Source organism: Nicotiana sylvestris, chromosome 12 (assembly GCF_000393655.2).
Source record: "Nicotiana sylvestris chromosome 12, ASM39365v2, whole genome shotgun sequence".
In the NCBI taxonomy this organism is placed as follows: domain Eukaryota; kingdom Viridiplantae; phylum Streptophyta; class Magnoliopsida; order Solanales; family Solanaceae; genus Nicotiana; species Nicotiana sylvestris.
In genome coordinates this window covers 9,401,031-9,413,724 of record NC_091068.1, presented here as the reverse complement: position 1 = coordinate 9,413,724, position 12,694 = coordinate 9,401,031, and the positions used below count along the sequence as shown (strand labels likewise).

General features: G+C 40.1%; 2 protein-coding genes across 2 annotated transcripts; one reads left to right on the top strand and one right to left on the bottom strand.

Annotated features, from left to right (window-relative positions):
* Positions 1 to 348: 348 nt before the first annotated feature.
* On the bottom strand, positions 349 to 945 carry LOC104221939 (uncharacterized). Its single transcript, XM_009773100.1, has one exon. It carries the CDS (start codon positions 943 to 945, stop codon positions 349 to 351), a length of 597 nt encoding a protein of 198 aa, XP_009771402.1.
* A 6,112-nt stretch (positions 946 to 7,057) lies between these two features.
* On the top strand, positions 7,058 to 8,011 carry LOC138882658 (uncharacterized). Its single transcript, XM_070163266.1, has 2 exons — positions 7,058 to 7,355; positions 7,563 to 8,011. The coding sequence occupies exons 1-2, from the start codon at positions 7,058 to 7,060 to the stop codon at positions 8,009 to 8,011; spliced, it is 747 nt and encodes a 248-aa protein (XP_070019367.1).
* Positions 8,012 to 12,694: the final 4,683 nt, after the last annotated feature.

Sequence of the window (12,694 nt, the reverse complement as noted above, 5' to 3'; positions counted from 1 at the left end):
TTTAGTGAACTTGAAATTCTGAGAAAAACCATGCAACTTGTAGCACTTTTCAATAGAATGCCTTGGTTTCTTACAGTACTTGGAAATGAGAGAGGACCTTTGATTGTTTGGTCTTTGAGGAGTGAAATTCACCTTAGAGAGGAAGGATTGTTTGGACACTCCAACATTAAAAGAAGCAGAGTTTGCGTTTGAAGGAAACTGAGAAGTGGAGGATACTTGCCTTTGCTTCTCATCACTTAGTAGAATCCCATAAACTGTACTCATAGATGGAAGGGGCTTTATCATCAAGATATTGCTTCTAACTTGGAGGTAAGTGTCATTGAGTCCTATTAAGAATTGGTATACCTTCTACTCTTCCTCAGCCTTTTTATTTCCCCCAAATGTGCACACAGAGAGGTGATTAACAAAAATGGAAGCTATTTCATCCCAAAGTTGTTTTATTTTGTTTAAATAGGAGGCAATGTCCAAAGGACCCTGAGAAATGTGAGATAACTCCTTCTTAAGTTCAAAAATTCTAACACCATCAGCCACACCATATCTCTCCTCTAATTCACGCCAAATGTTTTTGGCTAGTTCTGAATACTCAACTCTACGAGAAATCTCCTTTGTGAGAGAATTGGTCAGCCAAGACACAACTAAATCATTACAACGTTGCCATTGCCTGACTAGAGGGGAACCAACATGTGGTTTTTCAGTAGTGCCATTTATAAGATCCAATTTATTGCGTACAGACAGAGCCACCAGAATATTTCGACACCAGCTTCCATAGCTAGTGCCATCAAAAGAAGTGGAAACTAGAGAGGCTCCTAAAACATCAGATGGATGTACATAAAGAGGATGACACGGGTGAGTATAGTCATCATGATGAAAAGCAGTAGGACGAGAGGAAGAGGAGTTTCCTCTGTCAGTAGTAGGAGTAGCATCGCAGGGAGGAGTAATCGTCATAGCGAATGAAAGGCCAATTCCATACAATATCAAATAGAACAGCAACAATTTAAGAATAACAAAACAAACTGACTGACTTTACGGCTCACAAATCTCGATCAACAAACAGAGGTAATAAAAAACAGACGATGAAAGAGACGATGTTACCAACACCTTCGTGATTGGAAGGAGACGACCTTCTAGCAGCAATAGAGGAACCCTAATCTTCGAAAATGAGCTCCAATGAGAAACCCTAACACACCAGATTAACTAAGCCAGATGGAAATCAACAATCGAAACCCTAGATATTCGAACAATTCCAATCGACGCAGAGACTCTCACAATTTGACGAAGAATCTCACAATTTATGAAGAAACCAGGACGTTCAAACCTCAAATCGAGAGACGGGAGAACAAATTTGAAGTAAGAAACAAAAAAACGATCTTAGGTGCGAAATTAAGAAGATTCGAATGAAGGATTACGAGCGTAGCATCAGAAAAGAATTAAAGGGCCAGAATTAATGCTTCCCGCTCCGATACCATGTTAGAAATGCATACTCAAGCTTGAATTTGATCAACCATGGCTGAAATTTACAGTTATCTATGAGAGAGAGAGAGAGTTTCAGAGAATGAATGTTCTAGAAGAAGAACATATGTTCTTCTCTATATCAAAATGACCCACCTGTTATCCTAACTAAAATGGAAAAGCATAATTACAAATTGGGCCAGGACCAATTACAGAATATAACCCAAACTAATAACTAACAAGACTATCCTACACTACTAGCCCACACCAGTGTTATCACAATTAGTTATCCGAACAGTTTTTCAGATTGTAAAACCATTTGGCCATGTACGTTGTTTTAAGTTTTCGGATTGTTTCAGATAGTTTATATATAGTTTATATGTATTATTTATATATATATATATATATATATATTAGAGATATATATAGTGCATTAAGGATAGATCTTTCCATACAATCATTAGAACTATAATAAAATTCTCGTATATTTTGAATCTTTACTGGTCGTGCGGACTATCGCCAACCGTCTAGCGGTTCTAACTGTGAAAGAGAGAGCCCTTTTGACAACTTCAGCGGGCTATAGTGTCACAGCTGGCTAGACGGAGCCACTAAGGCAAAGCCAATAAGTATCGTACCAGAGTCGACTGTTCCACTATCTTGGAACCAAGCCAAGAAACTATATTAAAATTCCTTTATATTTTGAAAGAGTCTCAACTTCAGCAGGCTATAGTGTCACAGCTGGCTAGATGGAGCCACTAAGGCAAAGCCAATAAGTATAGTACTAGAGTCGAATGTACTACCATCTTGGAACCAAGCCAGGAAACTATATTAAAATTCCTTTATATTTTGAAAGAGTCAAGTAAGAATAGCTTGATCAATTGATTTACTTCCTGAAACGGAGGCAATATCAGTTGGTCCTTTCTTAATACTCATTTCTTTTATTAAACAGTCAAATCATCATGTTTTTTATCAAGAGAACCGATATATTCGGGCGGTAGTCCGCACGGCCTTCCAGATCTAGCTGCTTTAGTACCTTTAAAGATTGGCGGTAGTCCGCGACCAGTAAAGATTCGAAATATACGAGAATTTTATTATAGTTCTAATGACTGTATGGAAGGATCTATCCTTTTTACCCAAGCAAGGGGTCTGTCTAGGTTCGATACATACTCTTATTGAGCCCATGTATCTCGCGGTTCTAACTGTAAAAGAGAGAGCCCTTTTGACAACTTCAGCGGGCTATAGTGTCACAGCTGGCTAGACAGAGCCACTAAGGCAAAGCCAATAAATATAGTACCAAAGTCGACTGTACCACCATCTTGGAACCAAACCAAGAAACTATATTAAAATTCCTTTATATTTTGAAAGAGTCTGGATCTTTCATGGTTAACATGCAAGAGAAGTTAGATCTTCAACATAGATATGAATCCGTTTACCCGGACATAGTCACGGCTGGGGAGAGAGACAAAGTAATTAAAATACTATTTAATAAATAAAACAAATACCTTTAAGGTCGGGATGCAAGGCCCTGAAGATGATGAACTGAACTTCGAAACTTTTATTTACTTCAACTGATTTACAAAATGAAGAAGCTAAAAGACTTTACAAGTTTAGAGAGAGAGTTTTTAGAGAGAGAGGGGAGTCTTTTTGATACCTCTTCTGAATGAGAGGAGGCTCCTACTTATAGAAAGAAAAAAAACATAAAGAATCTGACTACAGTAAAGTATGTCCCTTATATGGGTCTCTTATACAGTGTATCTATTATGCATATAGTGTTTCTATTGTGTATATAGTGTTTCTACTGTATTATACAGTGTTTCTACTGTTGATGTGGGGTTTTTGTCAGATAATCATAGTCCCCTTCTATCTAATTCTTTCATTTGTTGGAGGACATCTTCCACCTTGTCTATGTCTTTGTCTGATAATACTACTTCCGGTTGCATCGGCTAGGAATCTTCTTCTGCGATATCATCGCCACTTGTTTCACTGTGCATTGATGTGTTTGATCTTTCACATTGGTTTAAGGTTTGAAGTAAATTTCTTTTTACTTCTTCCAGATATTGGTTTATTAATTCTGTTTTATTTCCATCTTGAACAGATATTCTTCTAGTAATATGCTTGTTACATCTCGCATTTTCGTACGTTACAATTTCGTTTTTAGTTAACCGGCGTAGACGCGAGGATGAGATCATCTTGACGTACTTAAGCTATTTATAACAAGCGGAAAAAATAAGTTCCATGAAGGATAAAGGATGCATGAATTAGGGAAAAGGAGTTTCGTTGAAAGTGGCCAATTTGGGATAAAATACGGGTTAAGCGATAATACCCGATAATTATAAACTAATACCATGCAAGGTACCATATGACCATGGTAGTATAATATATAAAGTATATATGAAGTATTTTAAAAAAATAATAATAAAATAAATAGAATTTTAAGTAATTGTGATAATTCTTAAATTATGCGGGTAATAGATTAATTATCGGATAATGAAATATTACCCGGTTAACTAATAAGTGGATAAATTAATAAGATTACACCCAAAAAGAACGTGGCAGCCAATCCTTTTCCAAACAATGACTCATGGTCATGTTGGAATAGGTGGCTACCTAAGGGATTGATTGAATTTAATACGTAGCTTCTAGGTCTTAAAAATGTTAGGCCCCACGTAGTCAATTCAAGCTTTAAACAAAGCAAATTTTCCATTTCTCATGAACAACCACCAGTAGAACGACAAGCTCCCACAAGAAAACGTTTTCCAACCAAAAAAACAAAATCCAACGATGATTATTGGAAGTTTAATAACGTACACATTTTGGGGTTCTAAAGGAATACAGTGCAGTATTCTCCGAGAATATTATACGGAGTTTTCCCTACTCTAGGTATGTTAAGGCTAAGCCATTATTTTATTTTGCATGATCTTGTCATTACACGATTTTGTTAATGAGCCATAAAGAAAAATTCACATCCCAAAATTTACGTATATTTTGCTAGTCTTGCAAGTTACGTATATTTTTCTAGTTTTGTAAGTTACGACGGTCGGTTTGGACCAAATAATGTGTCGGTTTGGGTCATATTCAAAAATGAATTTTGCATTTAATGGGAAGCTGTTTCATGGTATGACCATGTAAAAAGCCGAAATATTTCGGGTTCAACAAGCTACTGTATTCTCTTTCTTGTCAACGACATTGAAATGGCTGAGCTTTGGAACACTAAATACGAATTTAGTCAAAAATAAGAAAAAGGTTTTAAAATCAGAAGGAGATGTTACTTCCCAAAAGTAGAAACAAGAGACTCTGTAATGGGTAACGAAAGGCCAAGAATGATGACCCACTAAGTTAAACGTAATTTTTATTTTCTGTCATTAATTCAATATGCCTCTTAATCTTGTTTGTTATACCTTCAATAGTTAAGTTCATTTTAATTGTTGTAGGATCATTCTTCTGTTTCTCATAGGATGAATATAAATCATTTTCAATTGAGTATTTCTTTCTTCCAGTCAAGAGAGCAGAGAGCCTATATATATAGTATTAAAAGTATTTTCATTACCATCGAGCTATAATCGATGGGCAGGCCCCTATTGGGCAACCTCTGATCAGATGGTAAGTTATATGACGATCCTACTGTGGCCGAGCGCATATGGGCAAGCCCAGTTGGTCCAGATACAGAACCTAGTATGGCCGAGCGCTTATGAGCGAGCCTACTACGGCAGAGCAGATATATATGTATACCGAGCCTTATAGGGACGGACAACTATTTTATTTACTATATTGAGAGAATTGAGTCAGTATTATCAGATGAGCGTATCCTCGAGTTTTCTTTGACTCCCAGTTGTTCTCAGTTGTTATATTATCGGTTCAGTTTCAGTTTCAGTATATTGCCTTACATACTCGGTACATTATTTCGTACTGACGTCACTTTCTGGGGACGCTGCATTTTATGCATGCAGGGTCAGACAGACAGACGGGTAGACCTCCTCAGTAGGTGTTGCCCGAGATCAGCTTTATTGGTAAGCTCCCCTTCTTTCGGAGTTACCGGGGCTATCAGTCTGGTGTGTATCTTGTGTATATATGTAGATAGGTTATGGGTAGGTCGGGGCCCTGTTCCGATCATAGTACATCTATTATTAGAGGCTTGTAGATATGTCCTGTCAGTTAATACAGGATGTTGGACTGGTAGGTCCTGTACGTATATTTTGTTGGCTTGTCAGTTGTAGTAAATATGCCGGCCTTGCCGGCCCAGCCTTATGTTGATGGTTAGTCAGCGTTAGTCTCTATTCAGTTTTATACTTTACATCGTACATTTTCTTGAAGCCCATGGCCAAAAATATGACATTACATGTTCAAAGTCTCTGAGTCACGGGTGATACGCAAGGATAGTTGAGGCACTGAGTGCCAGTCTCGCCCCTAAGCTTGGGTCGTGATAAAAAGTGGTATCAGAGCAGTTCTGTCCTAGGGAGTCTACAAGCCGTGTCTAGTAGGGTCTTGTTTATAAATGTGTGGTGCACCACATTATATAAACAAGGGACTACAGGGCATCTAGGAGTTGGTTACCCTTCTTTTAAATCTAAATCGTGCTGTAGCACAGAGTTATAGAAAATTTGAGTTAAACTTATGTGTTGACGTTTGCATGCACAGATGGCGATAACTAGGAAGACTACAGCTAGTCAAAGGAGAGAACCAGCAGTAGGTGAGGGGACTAGAAGGGTACCCTCAATAGATGGGGCCCAATCGGAGTCGCAGGGAGAGACCCCTACTCAGCGATTACCGGCTCCTCCACCACCTGAGGAGATTCCTAGGGAGACCACACATCCAGTTCCCCCTCCGCTTCTATCAGATCAGGACTTGAGGGGTGTGGTGCATTTGTTGGCACAGTTGGTAGCTACCCAACAACAGGCTAGGGCATCCTCTAGTGCAGGACCTTATGAGGGATCTGGGAGTTCAAGGGTTCGAGAGTTTATTGCTTTGAATCCCCCAGAGTTCACGGGGATGGATCAGAGGGAGGACCCGCAGGATTTCATAGATCAGCTTCATAGGATTTTTCGGGTTATGCATACCACGGAGAAAGAGGCAGTTGAGTTAGCAGCTTTTCGACTCCGAGATATAGCCATCCTTTGGTATAAGGGATGGGAAAGGTCCAGGGGATGTAATGCCCCTCCTGCTATTTGGGAGGATTTTTCAAATGCCTTCCTCGACCAGTATTTACCACGAGAAATCCGACAAGCCCGACTTGATTAGTTTCTAGCACTCAAGCAGGGCAATATGAGTGTTCGAGAATATAGTCTTCGTTTTGACTCCTTGGCCAGATATGCACCATCCATAGTTGCTACTATGCGAGATAGAATCCACAGGTTTATAGCGGGGTTGGCCCCAGAGTTGACCGAGGCGTGTGCCACTACTGCATTACAGGATAGTATGGATATCCCACGTTCAGGCATTTGCCCAAAATATAGAAAGGGGTAGGCGTCGACAGTAGAGTGTGGAGAGGACTGAGTCAGGACAACGTAAAAGGATGAGATTTGTCATGTCGCACGAGCAGTATCAGGGGAGCTACCAGCCCTAGTACTTCAAACGACCACCTAGACCTCCACCACCTCAGCTACAGGGGTACATGAATGACCGCTATACTCAGTCAGGACCAGGTGAGAGCCCCCAGGTGTCAGGGTTGCAGCAACAACGAGGTTTGAGACAGACAGGGCCATTTCAGCCGCGATGTGCCATCTGCGGTCGAGGACACTTGGTCCAATGCCGAGCCGGTTCTGATGCTTGTTATACATGTGGACGTCCAGGGAATATGATGCGAGATTGCCCAAATAAGGATTCTGGGGATATGGCGCAACCAACAAATTCAGCAACAGGATTAACTATGTCTGTGTATCCTTCAGGGCACGAGTCTCGGTCTTTGGCTGGTAGAGTTTGAGGTAGAGGTAGAGGGTTCAGTTCAGGTAGTAACCAGAATCGTATCTATGCGCTAGCAGGCCGATAGGACCAAGAGTCTTCACCAGACGTTGTGACAGGTATGTTGACTATTTGTGCTCACGATGTTTATGCCTTGATAGACCCAGGATCTACCTTATCATGTATTACCCCATTTGTCGCGTGAAAATTTGGTATAGTGCCTGAAATACTAAGTGATCCTTTTATGGTATCTACACCGGTCGGAGAATCAATTATCGCTAGACGTGTTTACCAAGGTTGTACGATAACAGTTTGTGGTCGTCAAACCTCAGCCGACCTAGTTGAACTAGAGATGTTGGATTTCGATGCTATCATGGGCATGGACTGGTTGGAAGCTTGTTATGCCACGGTTGATTGTCAAGCGAAGATAGCTAGATTTCATTTTCCGGGTAAGCCAGTCCTCGAATGGGTAGGTAATACAGCGACACCCAGAGGCAGGTTTATTTCCTATTTGAAGGCAAGAAAAATGATCGCAAAAGGGTGCATCTATCATATTGTGCGAGTTAAAGATGCCGATGCTGAGAAATCTATACTTCAGTCTATTCTAGTAGTAAAGGAGTACGCAGATGTATTTCCAGATGAACTTCTAGGTATTCCTCCAGAGTGAGAGATTGATTTTGCAATCGATTTGCTTTCGGGAACACAACCAATATCTATCCCTCCATATAGAATGGCACCTGCCAAATTAAAGGAGTTGAAGGAGCAATTAAAAGATTTACTGGAAAAAGGTTTTACTAGGCCTAGTACCTCACCTTGGGGTGCACCGGTATTGTTTGTACGAAAAAAGGACGGATCGCTAAGGATGTGTATCGACTATAGGCAACTGAACAAGGTAACTATTAAGAATAAGTACCCCCTTCCAAGGATAGATGACTTGTTTGATCAGTTGCAGGGAGCTAGATGCTTTTCAAAGATAGATTTGAGGTCAGGGTACCACCAGGTTAGAGTTCGGGAGAAAGATATCCCTAAGACCGCCTTCAGCACCCGATATGGCCACTTTGAGTTTCTTGTTATGTCCTTCGGGTTGACGAATGCACCTGCCATATTTATGGACTTGATGAATAGCCTATTCCGGCCATATTTGGATCTGATCGTGATAGTCTTTATTGATGATATTCTGGTTTATTCACGTTTAGAGGATGAGCATGTAGATCACCTACGAGCAGTACTCCAAACCCTCCGCGATAATAAATTGTATGCTAAGTTTTCTAAGTGTGAATTCTGGCTAAAGTCCATAGCATTCTTGGGGCACATTGTATCCAACGGAGGTGTAAAGGTAGATACTCAGAAGATTGAGGCTGTGAAATCCTGGCCTAGACCTACCACTCCGACAGAGATTCGTAGCTTTCTAGGCTTAGCAGGATATTATCGGAGGTTCGTAGAGGGGTTTTCTTCTCTTTCAGCACCATTAACAAAGCTGACGCAGAAAGCGACTAAGTTTCAGTGGACAGAGGCCTATAAGCAGAGTTTCCAAGAGCTTAAGAATAGATTGACCTCAGCGCCAGTTCTGGCACTTCCAGATGGTCCAGATAGTTATGCCATGTATTGTGATGCCTCAGGTGTCGGGTTAGGATGTGTCCTAATGCAACATGGAAAAGTAATTGCATATGCTTCAAGGCAGTTAAGGAAGCATGAGTAGAATTATCCGACCCATGACCTCGAGTTAGTTGCGGTTGTCCATGCACTTAAGATATGGCGGCATTATTTATATGGTGTGCATGTTGATATATTCACAGATCATAAGAGCCTGCAATATATCCTCAAGCAAAAAGAGTTGAATTTGCGACAAAGACGATGGCTTGAATTATTGAAAGACTATGATGTTAACATTCTCTACCATCCAGGGAAAGCTAATGTTGTAGCAGATGCTTTAAGTCACCGATCTATGGGTATCTTAACACATGTAGAGGCCGAGAAAAGACAATTGACAAGGGAGATTCATCAATTGGCTTGTTTGGGGGTTCGATTAGTGGACTCTGGCAATGGAGGAGTTGTACTACAAAATACTGCAAAATCATCTCTCATAGCTGAAGTAAAAGAGAGGCAATACGAGGATCCAGAGTTAGTCAAGTTGAGAGAGCGGGTTCCACAACAAAAGAAGCCGTTGTTAGAACTCAAAGGAGATGGGGTTCTCAGATACAAGGGTCGTTTTTGTGTTCCAGAGGTAGCAGGGGAACGAGACAGGATTATGTCAGAAGCACATTATTCATGGTATTCTATTCACCCTGGGTTGACAAAGATGTATCATGACATTAAGGATGTGTATTGGTGGAACGATATGAAAAAGAACATTGCCGAGTATGTCGCTCAATGCCCTAGTTGCCAGCAGGTGAAAATAGAGCACCAGAAGCCCGGAGGGCTAATGCAGACTATAGAGATCCCGACATGGAAATGGGAGGCGATTAACATGGACTTTATCACAGGTTTACCTCGTTCCCATCATAAGCTTGATTCTATATGGGTGATAGTCGATAGGCTCACGAAATCAGCTCATTTCCTACCGGTCAGATCTACCTATACAGTAGAGGATTACGCAAAATTATATATTAAGGAGATATTGCGACTACACGGAGTACCCGTATCTATTATATCTGACCGTGGGGCCCAGTTTACAGCACATTTTTGGAGGTCATTTCAGAAAGGTCTAGGAACTCAGGTGAATCTCAGCACAGCTTTTCATCCACAAACAGATGGACAAGCCGAGCGCACGATTCAGACGCTCGAGGATATGTTGCGAGCATGTGTGCTGGATTTTAATAGAAGTTGGGATGAACATCTACCTCTTATCGAGTTTTCATATAATAACAGTTACCACTCCAGTATCCAGATGGCTCCGTACAAGGCTTTATATGGGCGCAGGTGCAGATCTCCCATAGGGTGGTTCGATGTTGGAGAATTTGGGTTATATGGGCCAGACCTGGTTCAACGGGCCATAGAAAAAGTAAAGTTTATCCGGGAGCGACTGTTGACAACTCAGAGTCGACATAAGTCATATTCTGACGTGCGACGACGAGATTTAGAGTACGAGGTTAATGACTGGGTATTCTTAAAGGTGTCACCTATGAAAGGTGTAATGATATTTGGCAAGAGAGGCAAGCTTAGCCCATAGTATATTGGGCCTTATAGGATCATTCAGAGAGTGGGCCAAGTAGCTTACGAGTTAGAATTGCCCTCAGAATTGGAGTCTGTTCATCCGGTTTTTCACGTATCTATGTTACGGAAGTGCATTGGCGATCCTACCCGAGTAGTACCCACGGATAATGTACAGATTACAGAGAACTTATCATACGAGAAAGTTCCGATTGCCATCCTATACCGACAAATCCGCAAGCTGCGGAATAAGGAGGTAGCCTCCGTGAAAGTACTTTGGAGAAACAATAATGTGGAAGAAATGACTTGGGAGGCCGAGGAAAGCATGAAGTCTAAATATCCCTACTTCTTTCCTCATCCAGAAAAGGATTCGACTGAGACATCATAATCATAAGGTATGTGTATAAATTCTTACGTTGGTCATGAGAGGCTGTCATCGTTATTCATAATTATGGTCCTGAATGTCGTTAGATTATTAAGCTCCTACCGGGAGAATTGATAGTGGTGTTTTTACAGAGATGACCTTGCCAAAGTTATATAGATCACGGGGAGTTGAACATTCGAGGACGAATGTTTCTAAGGGGGAAGGATGTTACATCTCGCATTTTCGTACGTTACAATTTCATTTTTAGTTAACCGACGTAGACGCGGGGATGAGATCATCTTGACGTACTTAAGTTATTTATAACAAGCGGAAAAAATAAGTTCCATGAAGGATAAAGGATGCACGAATTAGGGAAAAGGAGTTTCGTTGAAAGTGGCCAATTTGGGATAAAATACGGGTTAAGCGATAATACCCGATAATTATAAACTAGTACCATGCAAGGTACCATATGACCATGATAGTATAATATATAAAGTATATATGAAGTATTTTAAAAAAAAAAAAATATAAATAGAATTTTAAGTAATTGTGATAATTCTTAAATTATGCGGGTAATAGATTAATTATCGGATAACGAAATATTACCCGGTCAACTAATAAGTGGATAAATGAATAAGATTACACCCAAAAAGAACGTGGTAGCCAATCTTTTTCCAAACAATGACTCATGGTCATGTTGGAATAGGTGGCTACCTAAGGGATTGATTGAATTTAATACATAGCTTCTTGGTCTTAAAAATGTTAGGCCCCACGTAGTCAATTCAAGCTTTAAACAAAGCAAATTTTCCATTTCTCATGAACAACCACCAGCAGAACGACAAGCTCCCACAAGAAAACGTTTTCCAACCAAAAAAAACAAAATCCAACGAAGATTATTGGAAGTTTAATAATGTACACATTTTGGGATTCTAAAGGAATACGGTGCAATATTCTCCGAGAATATTATACGGAGTTTTCCCTACTCTAGGTATGTTAAGGCTAAGCCCTTATTTCATTCTTATTACACGATTTTGTTAATGAGCCATAAAGAAAAATTCACATCCCGAAATTTACGTATATTTTGCTAGTCTTGCAAGTTACGTATATTTTTCTAGTTTTGTAAGTTACGACGGTCGGTTTGGACCAAATAATGTGTCGGTTTGGGTCATATTCAAAAACGAATTTTGCATTTAATGGGAAGCTGTTTCATGGTATGACCATGTAAAAAGCCGAAATATTTCGGGTTCAACAAGCTACTGTATTCTCTTTCTTGTCAACGACATTGAAATGGCTGAGCTTTGGAACACTAAATACGAATTTAGTCAAAAATAAGAAAAAGGTTTTAAAATCAGAAGAAGATGTTACTTCCCAAAAGTAGAAACAAGAGACTCTGTAATGGGTAATGGAAGGCCAAGAATGATGACTCACTAAGTTAAACGTAATTTTTATTTTCTGTCATTAATTCAATATGCCTCTTAATCTTGTCTAGTATACCTTCAATAGTTAAGTTCATTTTAATTGTTGTAGTATCATTCTTCTGTTTCTCATAGGATGAATATAAATCATTTTCAATTGAGTATTTCTTTATTCCAGTCAAGAGAGCAGAGAGCCTATATATATAGTATTAAAAGTATTTTCATTACCATCGAGCTATAATCGATGGGCAGGCCCCTATTGAGCAACCTCTTATCAGATGGTAAGTTATATGACGATCCTACTGTGGCCGAGCGCATATGAGCGAGCCCAGTTGGTCAAGATACAGAGCCTAGTATGGTCGAACGCTTATGAGCGAGCCTACTACGGCAGAGCAGATATATATGTATACCGAGCCTTATA